General features: G+C 36.0%; 1 protein-coding gene across 1 annotated transcript in view; it reads left to right on the top strand.

Moving 5' to 3' along the window:
• The window catches only part of ITFG1 (integrin alpha FG-GAP repeat containing 1), a 342,370-nt gene that overhangs the window by 9,855 nt on the left and 309,318 nt on the right, over positions 1-23,197 (top strand). Inside the window, exons 4-5 of the mRNA XM_007096707.3 lie at positions 89-146; positions 1,605-1,679. Of these exons, the coding sequence (XP_007096769.1) occupies positions 89-146; positions 1,605-1,679 (133 nt within the window). The remainder of the gene's footprint in view (positions 1-88; positions 147-1,604; positions 1,680-23,197) is intronic.

Below are 23,197 nucleotides of genomic sequence, written 5' to 3'. Positions count from 1 at the left end.
AATAACATTTTTTAAAAAAAATTTAAAATAATAGAAAGTGCCTTATATATATATATATATTTTTTTTTTTTTTTTTTTTTCTATACAGATCCTAACAATATGACTGTACTCAATAGGACTTTTCAAGATGAACCACTAATTATGGAGTAAGTATGTGCTTGCTACTGTTTGAATGATTTTAAACTTAAAAACATAAAATTTCTCACATAAGAGACTATTTTGCTACATGGCATTGACACTAAATTCATTCTCCCTTTGAAGGTGATAGAGGCTGGTACTTGATTAAATGATATTTATCTGTCATGATGGAGGGAAAAGAAAAATGAAATTCAGTATTTTGGAAAGAGGAAGAATTTTGTGTTTTTGTTTTTGCTTCAGTAGCTTTGAATATCTTCATTATGGATCTGTGTTGATTATAGCCATGTCATTACTCAAAGAATTAAGGTATCTGTTTCAGGGTAAAACTATTAGTGCTTGATTGATAGTTATGAATGGTATGGGATTTCTTCCAGAAATTTAGACAGATGTCTATATTAAGGAGAAACTTATCCTTTTTTAATTTATTAAAACAATTTTTTAAATATTTTTGAGAGAGAGAGAGCTGAGTGGGGAAGTGCAGAGAGAGGGAGACACAGAATCCAAAGCAGGCTCCAGGCTCTGAGCTGTCAGCACATAGCCTGACACAAGGCTCAAATTCAGGGACCGCAAGACCATGACCTGAGCCAAAGTCCGACGTTCAACCAACTGAGCCACCCAGGCGCCCCAGCTTATCCTTTTTATAAAGCTCTTCCTTAGTGTTATTATTCCTCACAGTACACTCATGTACCAGGATAAATGTAATCCAAATTCCTGTCAGAATTTTTGGTAATGACACAGAGATCATTTCGAGAGCTAAAGTAATGTACAGCCACATTCTTGTTTTCATTGTTGCCTTTCATACAGTTATTAAAATAATAATCATATACCAATAGGTCAGTGGCAATCAGAAGTCTGAACTATAAATCCATAAAGACCCTCAGCTTGATTTCATTTATAGTTGTGTATATTTTCATTGTTGTTGCAATAATCAATGGCCAGTATGAATTTTTATACCAGCTGGAAATTACTTTTGTGGGTTATTTCTCCTCAGCCCATCTAAACTAAACAGTTTGGGTCATGATTCTGAAACACGTACTGTTTTCTTACCACTCAAGAATAGGGTAGGTTATGCAGAAACTATAGACAACCCTAAGATTCCACAACAAAAGTTTATTTCTTACATCTAGTGTCTGTCCACTGTGGGTCAGTGGTAGGTTCTGCTCTGTGCCATCACTCAGGGTATATCAGAGGCTCCATCATCTGTGGAGCTGGACCGTCTGAAACACATGTCTCATTGCTACTACCAGCTTAAAGAGGGAGGGCTGGAGGTCCAGTAATAAATAACAAACACTTTGGCCTAGAAATAATACATGTCTGACACTTTTGCTGACATTTTATTGACTATAGCAGAAACTGGTGAGCATTGTGATTTCTACCACACCTCCCAAAGGTTATTTTCCTTTTAAAGCTGGAACATGAGAATTTTATGAAATAGCTGCTTAATGTTTTTAATGTTTTCTTTTCAGCTTCAATGGTGATTTAATTCCTGATGTATTTGGTGTTACAAATGAATCCAGCCAGCCACAGATATTATTGGGAGGGTGAGTAAACATGATTATAACCATGTAATTAATTGTACTTATTGCTGCTACAGGAACTATGTGTCTGTGTAAACTGATTGCTTTAACCATTAGGGAAAAACGTAGCTCATTGGAAATCCATGCTCTTAGAGATTTTTAAAAGGGCATTTGGTCGACATATAAGCTTTCTCACACAGTTTTGGATTTGATCTGCAACTGCTCTCTTTGTAGAGCCAGCTTAATCCATTTATCCTTCTGGAAATTAGAGATACAAACTTTACAGGTCCCAATTTGAATGTTCATTCATTGTTTTTTAGGAAAGATTTAATTTGAACAGAATGGATACCTGCAGTCTTGATTGGATTCTCCACATTAGTCATTTTATCTCTGAGCCTTTTACTGATAAGCCTGTTCCTTCTTCCTTTTATTTGTTCACTGAGCAATCAATAATTGCCCAAGAATGTAAACACTCCTCTGAGCTCTGGAAATTTTTCCAAGTATACTTTATCCTTGACTGACATGTATGCTGGGATTCTCTCACTATCCTTGTGTGCCATTCTTTCGAAAATCTGTTTGGAATTTTGCAATTCAAAGATATAATTCCTCTAGACTTAAAAAGAACTGGCCTCTTAACATTTATAACAAGATACTTTTCATGAGATCCCTTCAGCTTGGTTAATTTTTTCTGTATCTGATAAGCCAAAAATTTAGTTTAAGAATACGGAACACATTTACTTTTTTAACTTTCCAGTGAGTGTGGAGAACTACCTTTATCATTCTGTCTTTCCCAAGTGTTTGGAAATCTAACAAATTTCCTTTCTGTGTTTTGGAAAAGTTGTACATTTTTATATGTACCTTTTGAATTGTGGTTGATAAGCCCATAGATGAGTAAACTGTCAAAATTTAAGGTATTATGAGAAGAAAATGTTACATTTCCTATCACTTTTTCTAAAGGTTTTCTTTTAAAAATTTTTTTTAACGTTTATTTATTTTTGAGACAGAGAGAGACAGAGCATGAACGGGGGAGGGTCAGAGACAGAGGGGGAGACAGAATCTGAAACAGGCTCCAGGCTCTGAGCGGTCAGCACAGAGCCCAACGCAGGGCTCAAACTCATGGACCGCGAGATCATGACCTGAGCCAAAGTCGGATGCTTAACCGACTGAGCCACCCAGGCGCCCCTTTCTGAAGGTTTTCAATGAAGAATATGGGTGTTTTGATGCTAGGGAGAATGACCTTTGAAGGACTTACTGTGAATCTTGAATGAGAAACCTGTTTTTTCCCCCAAACTTTGAAAAAGTTTGAAGAGAGCCCTGCTCTAGAGACCAATTGGATGGAGATCTTGCTTGGTCTGTTGTGGCCCTGTCTAGGGGAACTGTGTGTGGGTGGGGTTGGAGGAAGGCACAGCCCACCCCTACCATGGCAAGCCCAGCTTATTTGCCTTGGGCTGGGACTATTCAGGAAGTTGTCTTTTTCATTTCCTCTCTTTAAAGGCATACATGTGGGGGGCGCCTGGCTGGCTCAGTCAGAAGAGTGTGCAATTCCAGTGTTGTGAGTTTGAGCCCCACATAGGTATAGAGATTACTTAAATAAAAACTTAAAAACACATAAGTAAATAAAGGCATACATGTGATTGAGAACATGATGGTAACTTCTGGCCTGCTTTGTTTCATGGTAATTTCTATTTTAGTCAAAGAAATACTTGGAATACCTTTAATATGTCATTTGATCTTTAGAAATTGAAAATTTTTAACAGCTGTTGTTATTAATTCAGAAAGGAAAGCTAATAATGTCTTTATGGATTTTCTACTTAATCCACAAGGAAACTATTTAGAGTATCATGTGATAGTGTCATGGCTTATTTACTTGTTCTGAATTCTGCATTCATTTTTTCTCTGTCGCTTCCTGAAAAACGATAGCTTTTAAAACTTATTCTACCTGGAGAATTCACTTTCACTTTTATTCACTTTTATTTTTTAGACATTATATTCTGACATACTTTAGTACGCTGGAGTAATATAGTAATATCCTGGTATTTTATGATATTTCTCATTTAAACTTTCATACAGATTAAACAATAATAGCTAACTGTATTATAAGTAACAAGTTTGTATCCAAGATATTTTAATTCCAGTTTAGAGAAAGAAATTATATAACTTGGCAGAAAAGAATTCCTGTCAGTAGCATTTTAGGATAACTATAGCCTGGCAATATCATGATTCAGATAACAGAAAGCTGAATATGTCCCTTTGGGAGCAAGCATTAATGTGTGACTAAAATAAGAAAATTATATTTAGGCCATACCACTTTTACAAATACAGACATATGTACAGGTACATAAGTGAAAAAGCCACAGCATTGACATTTGGGACTTTTCATGTGACCTCTGATTGGAAACCCAATCTTATTTATCAAGAAATCTAACCTAATTTTTGCAACTTAAATATTGTGTTTTATGGGCACAGTAGACCCAAGATTATCTTAAATTTAATTAAATTTTGCCAACACCTTAATTTTGTGGGAAATTTGCAATGATCTTTAAATAGAGTGCTAAATGCTCCCATAGGATTGTGCTGAAAAGCCCACAGCTTGTAACCTGGTCCAGTTAGGAATAAGAATAGGAGATTGCCCACAAGTAAAATTAGCATTACTGATTTGGCTGGAGTAAAAGTACATATGGTCAGTCTAAGAAGACAGTGATAATAGGCAAAAGAATCCCTTTTCATTGGCACAGTGGGGGCTATCTAACAGGGACAGGAAGGATGCTGAATCTACTGAGGTGCCAGAGATAACTGTGTTAAGTGGTCAAAGGTGAGGCTTTGGTTTGTGTCTCAACCCCACTTTATAATGACTTGAAATAGTAGTCATGTGTCATATTACTTAAAAATAACACCTACCCATTAAGTGTTATGGTGGCTTTTGCAATGATGTGAGGTCATGATCAATGAGCATTTTTTATAAAAGGGAGTTTGAAACTGATGTTGCAAAAACATTCAGAATATTAAGTATTGAAGTGAAAACATTTGTACTTGTAATTTTAATCAAAGTCAAATGTAATATTAGTCTTTTCAAATTCTGGGACTCCTGTACTGAGTTCAAACACATTTCTGGGTCAGGCCCAAGTTGTATACTGGGGAATATTAATGTAGGTATGTGATAAATACTTTGCCATACTCTGTTTACTTCACAAGTGATTGCATAAAAATTTTGAATGAATATTAGCGGCACTGAAAGCAGCCTTTTTTTTTTTTTTTTTTTTTTTTTTTTTTTAACGTTTATTTATTTTTGAGACAGAGAGAGACAGAGCATGAACGGGGGAGGGTCAGAGACAGAGGGAGACACATAATCTGAAACAGGCTCCAGGCTCTGAGCTGTCAGCACAGAGCCCGACGCGGGGCTCGAACTCACAGACCGTGAGATCATGACCTGAGCTGAAGTCGGACGCTTAACCGACCAAGCCACCCAGGCGCCCCGAAAGCAGCCATTTTTAACTGTTATGCAGATGAGTAATTTTCCTCCAATGCCAAAAAATATATATATTTTTTCTATTTAAATATAGTTAGCTAGTCTCAATCCAAGAGGTATAAATCCCTATTTTTCCATGTAATCTTTTCTCACTTTATACCAATTACTGACTTATTTAATCCCCTTCATTTTTACTGCTGCTCCTTTTGTTGGCTTGCTGATGCATTATGGAAAATATTGCAAATAATTGCCTTTAATGAAATGAAATGATATTGTGTTACAAATCTATTTTTTGAAAAAATATGAAAGTTAAAGATTTATGACACAAAAGGAACCAAATGATCATCAAGGCAGCTTTTAACTTTGTAATTAGCATTAGTATTCATAATCTTGACAATAAAAGCTTGAGATGATTCATATTTTCAGATATGAAAATACTCTTATTCCCCAAGTAGTCTTCACCCCTTCTCACCTTATACACCGTTTATATTTGGAACATTGTTTTTGAATGGACTGTATTAGAACTTGAGAAATTAGTTTAATATTGGTATTTCCTTAGAATCAGTACAACAGTTTTCTAACTTTCCTCTTTTCCTAAAGAAGCTTTTTTATTGGAGATAAATTCATTTATTTTCCCACTGTTTCTCATCTAAATCTTTTTCCTTTCAAAATTAAGCCACAGAAATAGTGAAAAGCTTTATGAGATGACAGAATTTTATATGGTGTGATTATTTCAAATGGCATGTTACTTAAGGATCCCTAATGTTATTTTTCTGGAGTCCCACCAGGAACTTTTTGAAAGAGAGAAAGCAGGGGAGAGGGGGAGAGGGAGAGAGAGAGAGAAAGAATCTTAAGCAGGCTCCATGTTCAGAGCAGAGCCCAACATACGGCTGAAAATCACGACCTTGGGATCATGACCTGAGCCAAAATCAAGATTGGGGCTTTATTTTCAGAGGCCTTTTCAGGGGTCAAATGACCCACAATTCTCTGGTGATTAATGATACTGTTTTGTTTGAGGTATTGGTTGGCAGTATTGTATGTAAGTGAATTTTTGTTTGTAAATGTATGATTTAAGATGTTTTGGGGTTTGTTTCTTTTTTTATTATTTTTAATTTATATCCAAGTTAGTTAACATATAGTGTAGTGATTTCAGGAATAGAATTTAGTGATACATCACTTACCTGTAACACCCAGTGCCCAACCCAGCAAGTGTCCTCAATGCCCCTTGCCCATTTAGCCCATCCCCCTACCCACCACCCCTCCAGCAACCCTCAGTTTGTTCTCTGTATTTAAGAGTCTCTTACAGTTTTTCTTCCTCCCAGTTTTTGTTATTTTTGCTTCCCTCCCCTTATGTTCATCTCTTCTGTATCTTAAATTCCACATATGAATGAAGTCATAAGATATTTGCCTTTGACTTATTTCGCTTAGCATAATACACTCTAGTTCCATCTATGTTGTTTTAAAAGGCAAGATTTCATTCTTTTTGATCACCAAGTAATATTCCATTATATACATACACATATATATAATGTCACATTTCATATGCAAAGTATATGCATTATGTGTATATGTGATCTATATATGTGTATATACATATATCACCTCTTCTTCATTCATCAATCAGTGAACATCTGGGCCCTTTCCATACTTTGGCTATTGTCAATAGTGCTGCTGTAAATATTGGGGTGCATGTGCCCCTTCAAAACAGCACTCCTGTATCCTTTGGATAAATACCTAGAAATGCAATTGCTGGTTCATAGAATAGTTCTATTTTCAATTTTTTGAAGAGCCTCCACACTGTTTTCCAGAGTGGCTGCACCACTTTGCATTCCCACCAGCAGTGCAAAAGGGTTCCCCTTTCTCCTCATCCTCACCAAAATCTATTGTTGCCCAAGTTGTTAATTTTAGCTGTTCTGACAGGTGTGAGGTGGTATCTCATTGTGGTTTTGATTTGTATTTAACTGATGATGGCTGTTGAGCATCTTTTCATGTGTCTGTTAGTCATCTGGATGTCTTCTTTGGAAAAGTATTTGTTCATGTCTTTTGCCCATTTCTTCACTGGATTATTTGTTTATTAGGTATTGTGATAAGTTCTTTATAGATTTTGGATAGTAACTCTTTATCTAATATTTCATTTGTAAATATCTTCTCCCATTCCATCAGTGGCCTTTTAGTTTTGCTGATTGTTTCCTTTGCCCTACAAAAGCTTTTTATCTTGATTAGGTCCCAATAGTTTATTTTTTCTTTTGTTTCCCTTGTCTCCTGAGACATGTCAAGTAAGAAGTTGCTGCAGCTGAGGTCAAAGACATTGTTGCCTGTTTTTCCTCTAGGATTTTGATGGCTTCCTGGGTCACATTTAGTTCTTTTCAACCATTTTGAGTTTTTTTGTATGTATGGTGTAAGAAAGTGGTCCAGTTTCATTCTTCTGCATGTCACTGTTCAGTTTTCCCCACACCATTTGCTGGAGAGTCTGTCTTTTTTCCATTGGATATTCTTTCCTGCTTTGTCAAAGATTAATTGTCCATACGTTTGTGGGTCCATTTCTGGGTTCTCTATTCTGTTCCATTGGTCTGTGTGTCTGTTTTTGTGCTAGTACCATACTGTCTTGATGATTACAACTTTGTAATACATCTTGAAATCTGGGATTGTGATGCCTCCGGCTTTGGTATTCTTTTTCAACATTACTTTGGCTATTTGGGGTCTTTTCTAGTTCCATACAAATGTTAGGATTGTATGTTCTAGCTCTGTGAAGAATGCTGGTGTTATTTTGATAGGGATTGCATTGGATGGGTAGATTGCTTTGGGAGCCTTGTAGAATGAGTTTGAAAGTTTTTCTTCCATTTCTATTTTTGGGAACATCTCCAAAAGAATAGGTGTTAACTCTTCTTTAAATGTTTGGTAGAATACCCCTGGAAAGCCATCCGGCCCTGGGCTGTTGTTTGTTGGGACATTGTTGATTACTGATTTAATCTCTTTACCGGTTATAATGGGTCTGTTCAGTTTTTCTCTTTCTTCCTATTACAGTTTTGGGAGTTTATATGTTTCTAGGAATTTGTCTATTTCTTCTATATTGCCCATTTTATTGGCATATATTTGCTCATAATGTTCCCTTATTATTGTTTGTATTTCTGCAGTGTTGTTTGTTTGTGATCTCTCCTCTTTCATTCATGATTTTATTTGGGTCCTTTCATTTTTCTTTTTGATCATTCTGGCTAGTTGTTTATCAATTTTGTTAATTTTTTCAAAGAATCAGCTCCTGTTCTGGTTTATTTATTTATTTATTTTTATTTTGATATCATTGAGTTCTGCTCCAATCTTTATTATTTCCCATCTTCTGCTGGTTTTGGGCTTTCTTTGCTGTTTTTTTCCATCTCTTTAAGGTGTAGTGATAGATTGTATATTTGAAACCTTTCTTCCTTCTTTAAGAACACCTGGATTGCTATATACTTCCCTCTTATGACTACCTTTGCTACATCCCAGAGTTTTTGGGCTGTCTTGTTTTCATTTTCATTGGCTTCCATGTACTTTTTAATTTCCTCTTTAATTTCTTGGTTAGCCCATTCATTCTTTAGTAGGATGTTCTTTAATCTCCAAGTATTCATGGTCTTTCCAAATTTTTTCTTGTGGTTGATTTTGAGTTTCATAGTGTTGTGGTCTGAAAATATGCAAGGTATGATTTTGATCTTTTTGTACTTGTCAGGGGCTGATTTGTGTCCCAGTATGTGATCTGTTCTGGAGAATATTCCATGTGCATTCGAGAAGAATGTGTATTCTGTTGCTTTAGGATGAAATGTTCTGAATATACCTGTTAAGTCCATCTGGTCCAGTGTATCATTGAAAGCCATTGTTTCCTTGTTGATTTTCTCCTTAGATTATCCGTCCTTTGCTGTAAGTGGGATATTGAAGTCCCCTACTATTACATTATTATTATCAGTGGGTCTATTTATGTTTGTGATTTAAGAGATTATTCTTAAGGTTTACTCACTTTGCTTTCAGTTAAATCTTACAATTTTTAGATATGTATTTGTAGTAATCATTCAGAAAGATAATCAACTTCTTTTGAGAAAGCATAGTTTTATAGTTTCTGTGCAAATTTTGATAGTAACAAGTCATTATGAATACTGATGATATTTTTAAATGTCGTGGCTTCAGCCTCTTTCCATTAGTATACATCAAAGTTTTGTTTCCTTCTTTGAGGGTAAACTATTTTTATATATCATTATTTCTTGCATATGTATTGAAAAAAGTGCACTTTAAAACAAGCATAGAATACACTAAACTGTATACTTAAAAATGATTGAGATGCTAAATTTGATGTCATGTACATTTCACATAGTAAAAAAAATTGGAAAAAGAAAAACATAGAGAAACTGTGGATACACAGACTTTGAGTAAGATTAGTAATACTATTCTAATTTAGTGTAAAATGAGTCAAAATAGTTTATTATTTCTGAAAATACGGGTTAAATCTCTTTCATTAGATTTCTATTACACTTTTATTTGCTATTCAAAATGCCCTACAAATACATGATTTTTACCAGTATGCAGGCCTAGGCTCTAAGCTGTAGTTGCTGAGTTCCACAATGGTCCTGAGTCAGTTCAGCTGTGCAGTCCTATGCTTCTCTTCAGACTTCCTATCCTGTTGTTGTCTCCCTGCCCTAGGAACTATAACAACTTGGCATGTCTCCTAGATATAATATTATGATGCATACCGTATGGAGGTAGGAATACTGGGACAAAGTAAGAATATGGCTGAAAAAAATCTCCATATTTTCTCCTACGGACGTGTTATTTCTGTGAGGTCCTTAAGATTTACCTGGTCCATCCCACACCTTTGAGTTCTAACACAGACCCAGAGTGTGTGAATGGCCCATCACATGTTGCCAGGGTAACTTTGTTCTCCAGTGATGCTTCTTGATCCACCTTCCCTAGATTCTGCTCCTCACTGTGCCCCTCCAGGAGAGGCATACCATGGGGTTGCACAGCTTATCTGAGACTTGGGGCTTGGGGTTGGATGAGCAAGGAAGAGAAAAAAGAAAACCTTAAACAGGCCTTTTGGTAACTCTGGGCTTGGCACTTTACCTCACTTGTCTTATATTTTTTTCTCACAGCAGATAATTTGTGTGGCTAAAGAGGCTCTTTCAGGGAGGCTGCTTAAAGAGGCTAATTCAGAGGTGAAGTGACCATTACAAGCTTAGAATATAAAAATAAGTGATAGATCTGGGATTTGAATCTTGGTCTTCCAAATTCTAAAGCCTGTACTCTTGCCTTTATTTCTGTACAGCCATTACCATTGCTGTAGTCACAGAGGGCCTTTGGTGGTGCTCCTACATGGCTGGCTTGGACTTCCTCATAGCATAGTGTCTGTTTTCTAAGAAGGAGCATTCTGAGAGGTGTAGGTAAAAGCTATAGATCTCTTCCAGATCCAGTCCTAGAAGTTAAACAGCATCACTTGTGCTGCATTCTATTAGTCAAAATAGATCAAGGAACTAGCTAAGATTCAAGGGGATTGGAGGATTATAGACTACCTGTATACGTGGGCATGGCAGAATTGAAATAATGTGATCATCTTTAGAAATACAACATAGTAGTCTGTGTGTATTTACTTTACCATAAGTGAAGACCTACCAACAAACATGCAAACAAATCATTTAAGTAAATCACTTTCTAGATCCTCAGGTTCAAAGGTACTCTTACCCAAAATTGATGTGCCTGAGAATGTACCTGTTTCCATTATAACTTTCTCCTCCTTCATATGAGGATGCCATATTCCTTACCCTTCCTAAATTTTACTGATGCATTTCCTGGAGAGTAAAAACCCATAGGGCACCAAACACAGCTATACTAAACTGTTTCCTGTATTTCTGTTTCATGATACCTCTGTCACTTAAGATGAAGCTTGGCTGCAGAAGGGAACATTTTGATCCACAGTGAGATATTCTGAATTCAGATGTGGTAGAATAGGGTTGTGGGAGTAATGACAGTTTTTGTTTTAATGACTTTGCCTCTTCCATTCCATGGCTATTGTCAAAAATCTGTTACTGTTGAGAGAGCCCTGGGAGAGCAAAGCAAAAAGCATCCGTAATAAATACTGAATTCCACAAAGCAGACCTTTCAGCTTTTCTTAGTACTCTGTCCCTAGGATACAACATTAACTGGAAGGAAGGTAGTTTCATCCCAATGTAGTTTTAGATGATGACAGTGATTATGTTATATGTGACTGGAATGTTCTCTTGGACTACCAAACGTATGGATAAAACTTTTACATAATTTCCTTCATATTTGGTATGCATTTTTCTGTCATGTAGCTGAAACCTATTTTATCAAATCATATCAAGAAAATTCCATTTAAAGTCAAGCATCTCATTATGTCTTTTTGGGATGTTTATTATTTTCTTTCTCTTAATAAAAATTAAATTTACATGCTGGCTCCTGAGCCAGGTAATTTTTTGCAGTATATACCTTTCTCATTTATTAAAGTCATAGGAAACATTTCTTCTATCGAAAGAAATGAGAAAAAACAGTGTTGTTTCTCATTTTTATACTCAATTTTTTTTATTTTTTTATATTCAACTTTTATTGAATTATTCCAGACCAGAGGTCAATATTCATGCACATTTAATGAAGAACTAACTTCTTTCACCATGCTTCTTGTATTATAAATTATTTTAGCTATATTGCATTGCTGTGTTAATTGAAAAACAGCGTGTTGCCTTACTGCCTTGTTTTTATTACCTATTTTATAAAAATAGGTCAGTTTTATAAGAACTATATTATTTTAATCTTGACTGCTTATACTTTTCTCAGCTTTTTTAATCATATTCCTTGAAAGATGTGTTAACACACACACACACGTGTGTGTGTATATATATATATATATATTTTTTTTTTTTTTTTTTTAAAGAGAGAAGGGGGGGTACAGTGAGAGAAAGAGGGAGAGCGGGAGAAATCCAAGAGGGTCAGAGAGAGAAAGAGAAAGAGAGAGGGAAAGGGAAAGGGACGCGGGACTCACCTGACATGGCACTTGTGCTCACCCACCTTGGGCTCGAGTTCACCCGACACGGGCTCAAACTCACAAACTATGAGATCATGACCTGAACCGAAGTCAAATGCTTAAGTGACTGAACCACTCAGACGCCCCCATATGTATTTGAATTGAAAAACTGAAGTCAGACTCTGATGGAAAATGACATTCATTTGGCAGTGAGAACTGGCTTTGCTGATTGGATTATACGGCAGACATTCTCCATAAATAGAATGAATTAATTCAGCAGTTCTAATTTGTTTTTTACTTTTATTATGGAAAATTTTAAAGGTATGCAAGGTACAGAGAATGGAACAATTAATTTGCTTATAATGTACCTGTCAGGCAGTTACACTTATTTATCAACACTTGGTCTGTCTTTTTTCTTTCACATCTTCCCCTCATTTCTCTCTTCTACCCACAGCCAAGATATTTTTAATGTATAAATATTTCAATATCTATTTATAAAGTATGTCTAATATTTTAAAAATATATAGTCTCAATATTTTTACCATACCTAAATAAGAATCATCTTCGGGGAGATGTTTTAAAACTTTATGAACGAGATTTCTTAGCATTTATATCTATAAAGATGAAGAGTAAGAATAGACTTTATACTGACTACTGTCTCATTCTAGTAACGTCATATTATTATAAGGATGAATAATGTATTTTAAAGTCCTGGTCATCTCTTCAAAAAATGCATTTCTAATAAAATTTTGACATTTTGCTTAATAAATTATCAAACTATATAATAGGTGTTTTCATCAGTTGTACACTAATAGTTAAAATAATTCAACTGCAAAGAGATCTCTTTTAATACTTGGATATATAAACAAAACCAACTTAAATACCAATTTTAATTTGTTTATCAATTTGTAGACATACATTTCTTCATAGATGTATGATAGATATAGTGACCAATAAAATTGCTTCAGATATGAAAACATTTTGGTTCATGATAAAGTTCTCTAAGAGATGGAATAGAATTACAAAGTCAAGGATAAAGGGAAAGATGTATAATTGAAGAAGACCTCATTCTCATATATTTTTTTTAAGTCTACTATAGTTAACACACAGTGTTTTATTAGTTTCAAGTATATAGTATAATGATTCGACAATTCTATATTCAGAGCTCATCAAGATAATTGTAATCAGGGTGCCTAGGTGGCTCAGTGGGTTAAGCATCCGACTTTGGCTCAAGTCATGATCTTGTGGTTCATGGGTTTGAGCCTCACTTCGGGCTCTATGCTGACAGCTCAGAGCTTGGAGCCTGCTTCAGATTCTGTGTCTTTCTCTCTCTGCCCCTCCCTCACTCGGGCTCTGTCTGTCTGTCTGTCTCTCTCTCTCTCTTTCAAAAATAAACATTTAAAAAAAAATGTAATCTCTTTTCACCTGTTGCACCCATCCTCCATCCCCCTCTGGTAACCGTCAGTTTATTTTTTATGTTTAAGAGTCTGGATTTTTTAATTTATTCTTTCCTTTTTTCTTTGGTTTGTTTCTTAAATTCCACATGTAACTGAAATCATGTATTTGTCTTTCTCTGATTGACTTAATTTTGTTTAGTATTACACTCTAGTTTCATCCATGTTGTTGCAGTAGGCAAGATTTCATTCTTTTTTAAGGCTGAATAATCTATTATATAAATATACCACATCTTTATCCATTCATCTATCAATGGGCACACTGGCTGCTTCCATAATTTCACCATTATAAATAATTCTGCAACAAATCTGGGGGTGTCTATATCTTTTCAAATTAGTGGTTTTGTATTCTTTGAGTACCCACTAGTACGATTACGGGTAGTTCTATTTTAATTTTTTGAGGAACCTCCATACTCTTTTCCATAGTGGCTGCACCTGTTGCATTCTTAGCAGCAGTACACAATGGTTCCTTTTTCTCCACATTTTTGTCAATACTTCTGTGAAAAATGCTGTTGGTATTTTCATAGGGATTGCCTGAAGTGTGTAGGGTGCTTTGGGTAGTATGGACTTTATAATCATATTGGTCCTTCCAATCCATTAACATGAACTATCTTTTATTTGTGTTGTCTTTAATTTCTTTCATCATGTTTTATAGTTTTCAGAGTACAGGTCTTTCACGTCCTTGATTAAGTTTATTCCTAGGTATTTTATTATTTTTGGTGCAATTGTAATTTGGATTGTTTTCCTAATTTCCCAATTTATCTTTCTGCTGCTCCATTATTAGTATATAGACGTACAACAGATTTCTGTGTATTGATTTTGTATCCCGTGACCTTACTGAGTTGATTTATCAATTCTAGTCTAGGCATTTTTTTCTATGTATAGTATCACGTCATTTGCAAATAGAGAAAGTTTTACTTCTTCCCTACTGCTTTGGATGCCTTTTATTCATAAACATAGTCTGATTGCTGTGGCTAGGACTACTATTGCTATGTTGAATAAAAGTAGTGAACAGCTTGTCTTGTTCCTAATCTTAGGGGAAAAGCTGTCAGTTTTTCACCATTGAATAGGATGTTAGCTGTGGGTTTTTCATATATGGCCTTTATTATATTAAAATATGTTCCCTCTAAACCTACTTAGTTGAGGTTTTTTATCATGAATAAATGTACCTTGTCAAATGCTTTTTCCACAGCTAATGAAATGATCATATAGTTTTTATCCTTTCTCTTATTGTGATATTGCCAATGTTGAACTCCTCTTGCATCCCACACTTGATTGTGGTAGATGATTTTTTTAATATGTTCTTGGATTCAGTTTGCTAATATTTTGTTGAAGATGTTTGCATCTATGTTCATCAGAGAATATTGATCTGTAGTTCTCTCACTCATTTTAAGTTTTTATTTAAATTCCAGTTAGTTACCCTAAAGTATAATATTAATTTTAGGTATACAATATAGTGATTCAATGATTCCATACATCACCCAGTGCTCATCACAACAAGTGCACTCCTTATTCCCCATCATCTATTTAACCCATTCCCTCACCCAGCTCCCTTCTGGTGACCATCAGTTTGTTCTGTATACTTAAGAGTCTGTTTCTTGGTTTGCCTCCTTCTCTTTTTTTTTTTTTCCCCCTTTGCTTTTTTGTTGTTTCTTAAATGCCACATCTGAGTGAAATCATATGGCACTTGTCTCTGACTTACTTCACTTAGCCTAATACTCTCTAGCTCCATCCATATTGTTTCAAATGACAAGATTCTGTTCTTTTTATGGGTAATATTCTATTGTATATACATACCACATCTTCTTTATCCATTCATCAGTTGACAGACATTTGGGCTGTTTCCATAATTTGCTATTGTACATAATGCTACTATACATGGGGATGTATGTATCCCTTTGAATTAATAGTTGTATATACTTTGGGTAAATAGCTAGTAGTGCAATTGCTGGATCATGGGGTAGTTGTATTTTTAACTTTTTGAGGAACTTCCATAGTGTTTTCCCGGGATGCACTGGCTTGCATTCCCACCAACAGTGCAAGAGAATCCCCCTTTTTCCACATCTTTGCCAACACCTGTTGTTTCTTGTGTTGTTGATTTTGCCATTCTGACAGGTTTGAGGTGATATCTCATTGTAGCTTTGATTTTATTTCCCTGGTAATCAGTGATGTAGAGCACTTTTTCATGTGTATGTTGTTGGAAATATGTGTACTCTTGTCTTTTGTCCATTTTTAGTTGGATTATTATTTTTTGAGTATTGAGTTGTATAAATTCTGTATATATTTTGGATAGTAACCGTTTAACAAATATGTCATTTGCAAATATCTTCTCCCATTCCATAGGCATGTTGGTTTTGTTGATTGTTTCCTTCACTGTGTAGAAGCTTTTTATTTTGATGAAGTCCCAATAGTTTACTTTTGCTTTTGCTTCCCTTGACTCAGGAGATGTATCTAGAAAGAAGTTTGTATGGCTGATATCAAAGAAGTTATCTCTAGGATTTTTATAGTTTCAGGTTTCACATTTAGGTCTTTAATCCTTTGAATTTATTTTTGTGTATGGTGTAAGTAAGTGGTCCAGTTTCATTCTTTTGCATGTTGCTTTCCAGTTTTCCTAACATCATTTGTTGAAGAGACTTGGATATTCCTTTTTGCTTTGTTGAAGATTAATTGACCATATAGTTGTGGGTTCATTTCTGTGTTTTTTTCTTCTGTTCTACTGACCTGTGTCTGTTTTTGTGCCAGTACAGACTGTTTTGATTACCACAGCTTTGTAATATAACTTGAAGTGCAGAATTGTGATGCCTCCTCCAGCTTTGCTTTTGCGTTGGTTATTTAGGGTCTTTTGTGGTTCCATACAAATTTTAGGATTGTTTGCTCTAGCTCTGTGAAAAATGTTGTTGCTAGTTTGATAGGGATTACATTAAATGTGTAGATTGTTCTGGGTAGTATAGACATTTTAACAGTATTTGTTCTTCTGATCTATAAGCATAGAATGTCTCTTTTCATTTCTTTGTGTTACCTTCAGTTTCTTTCATGAATGTTGTGTAGACGGTACAGGTCTTTAACTCTTTGTGTAGGTTTATTCCTACGTATCTTAGGGTTTTTGGTGCTGTTGTAAATGGGATAGATTCATTCATTTCTCTTTCTGCTGCTTCATTATTGGTATGTAGAAATGCAAAGATTTCTGTGTGTAGATTTTGTATCCTGCAACTTTACTGAATTTGTGTTACAGTTCTGGCAGTTTTTTGGTGGATTTTTTCATGTATTGTCTTGACTCAATTTGCTTATATTTTATTGAGAATTTTTGCATCTATGTTCATCAGGAATATTGGCTTTTTAAATTATTTTTAACATTTATTTATTATTGAGAGACAGAGAAAGACAGAGGATGAACAGGGGAGGGGCAGAAAGAGAAGGAGACACAGAATCCGAAGCAGGCTTCAGGCTCCAAGCTGTCAGGACAGAGCCCGATGCGGGGCTCAAAGTCATGAACCTTGAGATCATGACCTGAGCCAAAGTCAGACGCTTAACCGACTGAACCACCCAGGCGCCCCTCACCCTATGTCTTTTGATTGGAGTGTCAAGTCCACTTACATTCAAAGTAATTATTGATAGTTATGTACTTAGTTGCCATTTTATTCCTTGTTTTATGGTTGTTTTTGTAGTTATCTCCTTTCCTCTCTTGCTCTTTTCTCTCATGGCTAGTTGGCTTTGTTTAGTGGTATGCTTAGATTCCTTTCCCTTTATTTTTTGTAAATCTTTTTTCTGGTTTTTGATTTGTGGTTACCATTTGCTTTGTATGTAACATCTTCTGCATATAGCAGTCTATATTAAGCTGGTGCTCACTTAAGTTTGAACCATTGTTTGCTCCTCAGCCCCCCCCACCCCCACATTTTAGGTATGTGGTAAAGTATGCTTTACTCCCTTTTATTTTGTGAATCCCTTGACTGATTTTTACAATATACTTATTTTTCTGCTTTTGTGCTTCCTACTTTTCTTGCTATTACTTATATTCTATCCTTTCTATTCAAAGAGTCCCCTTAAAGATCTCTTGTGGGGCTGGTTTAATGGTCATGAATTCCTTAACTTTGAGAAACTTTTTATCTGTCCTTCTATCCTGAATGGTAGTCTTGTTGCATTCTTGGCTGAAGATTTTTCCATTCAGTACTTTGAATATATCATGCCATTCTCTGTGGCCTGCAAAGTTTCTGTTGAAAAATGAGCTGATAGCTTTATGGGGTTTCCTCTGTAACTGTTTTCTTTTTCTCGTTCTGCTTTTAAAATTCCCCCTAACTACTTTTTGTCATTTTAATATTATGTCATGGTGTGGACCTCTTTGGGTTTGTTTGTTTGTTGGGAGATCTCTGTGCCTTCTGAGTCTGAATATGTTTTCTTCCCCCACACTTGGGAAGTTTTCAGCTATTTATTCAGATAAAATTTCTGCCCCCTATTCTCTCTTTTCTTCTTCTGGGATCCTTATAATGGGAATGTTAGTACATTTGATGGTTGTTGCTGAGTTCCCTAAGTCTATTCTCATTTTGTATTATCTTTTTCCCTCTCTCCTGTTCAGTTTGCTTGCTTTCCATTACTCAGTCCTCCAAGTTGCTGATCTGGTCTTCTGCTTCCTCTACTCTACTATTGATTACTTCTAGTATATTTTTAATTTCAGTTATTGAGTCTGATTGGTTCTTTTTCATGGTTTCTGTCTCTTTGTTTAGGTTCTCATTGAGGTCCTCCACTCTTAAACCCAATGAGTATCTTTATGATCATTAGTTTAAATTCTCTATCAGTCATATTACTTATCTCTGTTTTGCTTAGGTGTCTTGCTGTGATTTGTCCTGTTCTTTCATTCAGGACATATTCCTCTCTCTTCTCATTTTGCCTAAATCTCCAGTCTGTTTCTATATGTTAGCAAAGTTAGCTACATCTCTTGCTCTTGAAAGTTGTGTCCTTATGAGGAAGAGGTCATGTAGTGTCCCCTGTTCACCAGAACCTAGCACTTCAGGAATTTCTCCTATTTGTGTTGCCTTTGCCCTGCTTTTGTGGCTGAGCCACTTTTGCCTTCAGTCCAGGCAATGGCTCTGTTGGTCTGTTGTGGGCAGTGTTTGGTCCCTGTGTTACTAGTTTAGTCAGACCAGGCATTTGTCAGAGGTGCAGTAACACCAAACTGCAGGATGCCATCCCTGTGTCCTCCCCTAAGAAGCTTTGATTGGTGGGCTGGGACTGCACACAGACCAGCTGTCTCTCTCCAGCCCACTGCTGGGTCCCTAATCTGACTGGTGTGTGTGGGATTATCTTTCCCCCTTTCTGAGGCAGAAGTTACTTTGGAGTTGTTCTGACTTTGGGCAGGACTGCTTGCACACTACCAGGCCTTTGGTTGTTTTGGGTGTGCACTGGCCAAGAGAGTATCTGAGGGTGTGGATCTGCAAAGTGTGTTGGAGTAGGACCTGCAGTTTTTGAGAGGTTTGCAGGCAGGTCCTTTGCAGGAGGGAAGCTGCAGTCACCAGTACTGAGGCCACCTGGTTTGGAGGGAACAGATCCACAAAGTATGTGGGGGCAGGTGTGCAGTGTTAGCAAGGTTTGTGTGGGTCCTCTGGGAGAAGGGACCTGTGGGAGCAGGACTTGTGGTATAAGCAAGTTAGATCGAGAGTGTTGGCACTGCACCAGTTCCCGCAGGTGGACATGTATTTATGCTGGGAAGTAGGAGAGGGAAATGGCACCTGCCATCCTCTTTGTTCCCAGAGAAGTCTCCCACGGAGGCCTGCCCCTCCAGCATACACTCTGAAATTAGTATAAACAAATCTCCCTTCTATATGACCCTGGCACTTTTCAAACTGCTGCTTCTGTGTTGTATCTCCTCAAGCTGTTTATTGTGCCGTGTTTTTAAGGGCAGTGACTCAGTTTTCTCTTGCCTTCCCAGTTCCCCCGGAGTAGAGACTCTAATTTTTGAGGTTTCAAGTTTTAATCCTGCTGGTTGTAAGAACTCATGAAATTTGGCCCTTCTGGTTTTCAAAGCCAAATGTTAGGGAGATTCTTCTTCTCTGTGGGAACTTCCTGTTGTGAGAGTCTGTTTATCTCCCTACAGTATCTCTCCCTCCTGTGAACAGTCCTGTGGGTCCTTTTGGCTCCCCACAGTGTCTCTGCATTTCCTATCTTCTTAGATGTGGCCACTTCTCTATATTTAATTTTGGAGTTCTGCCAATCTTTGGATTGTTTCCTGGGTTATTTACACTAATGTGAGTGTTATCTAGTTGTGTATGTGGGATGAGGTGAGTTTAGGGTACTCCTCCCCCAATTTTTCACGCCGTCTTTTTCATGTGATTTTTGTGTGTGTGGATGATGGTGAACAAAAATTCAGTATGGTATTTATATTCCACAGATATACTTTTAAGGATAATTATTTTAGGGGCGCCTGGGTGGCTCAGTCGGTTAAGCGCCCGACTTCAGCTCAGGTCACGATCTCGCGGTCCGTGAGTTCGAGCCCCCCGTCGGGCTCTGGGCCATCAGAGCCTGCTTCCGGTTCTGTGTCTCCCTCTCTCTCTGCCCCTCCCCCGTTCATGCTCTGTCTCTCTCTGTCTCGAAAAATAAATAAACGTTAAAAAAAAAAATTTAAAAAAAAAAAGAATAATTATTTTAGGAGCTCCTGAGTGGCTTAGTCGATTGAGCGTCCAACTCCTATTTTCAGCTCAGGTCATGATCTCATGGTTCATAAGTTCAGGCCCCACATCAGGCCCCACATAAGTTCAGGCCCCACAGTCTACTTGGTATTCTCTCTCTCCACCTCCCCTGCTCATGCTCTCTCTCTCTCTCTCTCTCAAAATAAATATATAAAACTTAAAAAAAATTTTTTTAAGTATATTTTATTTATTTTATTTTATTTTTTTTTATTTTTTAATATATGAAATTTACTGTCAAATTGGTTTCCATACAACACCCAGTGCTCATCCCAAAAGGTGCCCTCCGCAATACCCATCACCCACCCTGCCCTCCCTCCCACCCCCCATTAACCCTCAGTTTGTTCTCTAGCAACGTGGATGGAACTGGAGAGTGTGATGCTAAGTGAAATTAAGTATATTTTAAAATCTCAATAATTCTAATGGATTTGAAAGTTACATATTTATAGCTATTTAAACTGATGAAAATATTTAGATTACATTTTTTAAAAATGCACTTGAATGTGTGAAGGCATACATGGTTTTTAAAAATTACTTTGGAGCCTATCTTAGCAAAAATGTTTGAAGACCACTGGACTAAAGAACTAGGGAGCTTCATGAGGCATGCTAAGACCCATTTCCTGGTAACTGCTTCTATCTGGTTATCTAAAATAATGATAATTCAGTATAGACTGATCATTGAAAAGTGGGTGGATTACCAGTCATTTCAAAGAGCGGTTACCATAGGCAACCAAAAGCTACAGCTGACATTAATTACATTTAAATTCATCTTTTGATAAATGCTATTCTTTGTTATTAAGGGTAATGGTGCCCACAAATTAGAACACCTTGACATAATTATATTTCCTGTGGGGTTGGTAGGGAGCTAATAATTGGAATTTTCTACAGAGGTCAAGAAATGTCAACAAATAGACTCAGCATGGTTCAGAACTGCCCATTTTATCATCTCTGCTGTTTCTTCCTTTGTAATCAGAACAGTTTGTATTTGTGACCTTCACTTTCAAATGAAGTTGAGCACATATATGAGAAGATTATAGTTTATATGAACATAGTTGCTTCTAAAGATGGTATCTGTTGCTTCTTATTGAAAAAGTGATACACACAAAGAACAACAGTAAAAGTAGGGAGAGATTAGTTTTATTTTCAACTGTAAATTTTTAAACAATTGAATTCTGATATACAACTGTATGTACATTAAATTTTCAGCCATCTTACAGTGCTCCACAAAAAGAAATAATAGCTCTTCCCTTCTCCCCCCACAATATATATAGTATATATTTATATACACAATATATAATATAATATATATACAATATATATATAAAGTATAAGGATCAAGTTAACTGCCTTTTAAGAGACATTACTGTAAATTAACAGAGTATAGGCAACAAGTATAAAACTTAAAATACTCTGAAGACCTTGACTATTGATTTGAAATGTTCCAGAAAGCAAGATTACAATTAGTATTTTGTTACGAGTTGCAACTCAAATGTCTAAGGGGACCCAGAAGGAAACCAAAGTGAGCGAAGCAGTTTGAGAAGGTTGGGACTTCACCTGCCCATAAACACTATAGATCTGTCTAAAAAGAGCTAGTTGGTTACCTGACCAGGTATTTCAAGAGAAGCTGGAAATCCAGATTTTTATGTGAAATCTCATTTTTTAAATTTAAGCTTTACCAGTGAATTCAGAATATTTAAAACAATGTGTGAGCTAAATAAAACACATTTTCATGTTGAATTGGGCCTATAGTCTGCCACTTCATAATTTTTGCTTTATCACTCTTCTGGAATCTTTATTTGAAATGTACATTTTTGTCAAGTAGTTTCTAGGAGTTAGTTGAAGTTTTCCAAAAATTCTAATGGTAATTAATTTCAAAGCATACCTATAAAAAATTCTTTAGGGAATGAGATCGATAATTTCTCAGGTAGTAATTAAAAACAACCACATGATTAACTTTATTGAGCTCAATTCTATAGAAGCTTGTGTTTTTTAATTTACTTTTGGCCTGTAATTACAAACTTGTTGAGAACATTAGGAAACTCTTCTGAAATGACTTTGGGTTAAACTTGTAGAATTTCTCTAACCTGCATCTGATTATTTTGTTAGTAATTGAAAATACTTCAATGCTTAGAATTTAAAGAACTTATGAATAAATGGTCTATCTTAAAAAGAAATGAACCAGCCATTATTAAATTGGACTTGATTGAAATTATTTTAGGCATTTCTCATGTTGTGTAGTGTGAAAAAAGAACATGACATGAATGCTAATGCTGAATATGATTTCTCACTTTAATATTTTATTGCCATAACCTTTTATTATGGGATTTGGGTTAAAAAATAAAATCAAGGTATACGAACATTGCTTAGTTTTGTTTTTACTGTCTTGTTTAGTTAACAGATGAGACCTACTGTATGCTAAAAAATGTGGAAGAAGGCTATAGGGAAGAGGTTACTGTTTGTGGAACTTAGACCCTTTGTGTAGGGAGAATATTCTCCTGATGATTGTTATTCTTTCTCCCAGATTCCACCTGCCAAGAGCAAATTAGTCAATTTTTCTCTCTGCTTTCCCAATACATCAAAACCAAATTCAAATAAACCTTGTTTGCTCTCCAGTCAATTGGATGCTATGTTGACAATTAATTTGGACTTACTTAGCCTTAAATTTATCTTTGGAGATGACATCTGTGCTTCCATATTTCACTGGAACATGTTATTTTTTTTAAAAAGTAGCATGTTCTTACTAGAGGTAGAGAAGAATAGGTGATGCTACTTGAAAGTATAATGTAGTCCAGCAAGTTATTTGCTGTTTGGACCATGATTCATTTCAGCCACTACTTGGGAGCCATGTCCTGGTTAGGTGATATAGATAGAAATATTTCTGAATCAGGATATCCAGAGGAGCTTGCATCTTAAAACGTGCTATTAGTAGAGAAAAGTGTACACAGATACCACTA

The sequence above is a fragment of the Panthera tigris genome, chromosome E2, assembly GCF_018350195.1.
Source record: "Panthera tigris isolate Pti1 chromosome E2, P.tigris_Pti1_mat1.1, whole genome shotgun sequence".
Lineage (NCBI taxonomy): Eukaryota > Metazoa > Chordata > Mammalia > Carnivora > Felidae > Panthera > Panthera tigris.
This window is presented reverse-complemented; position numbering and strand designations above follow the sequence as displayed.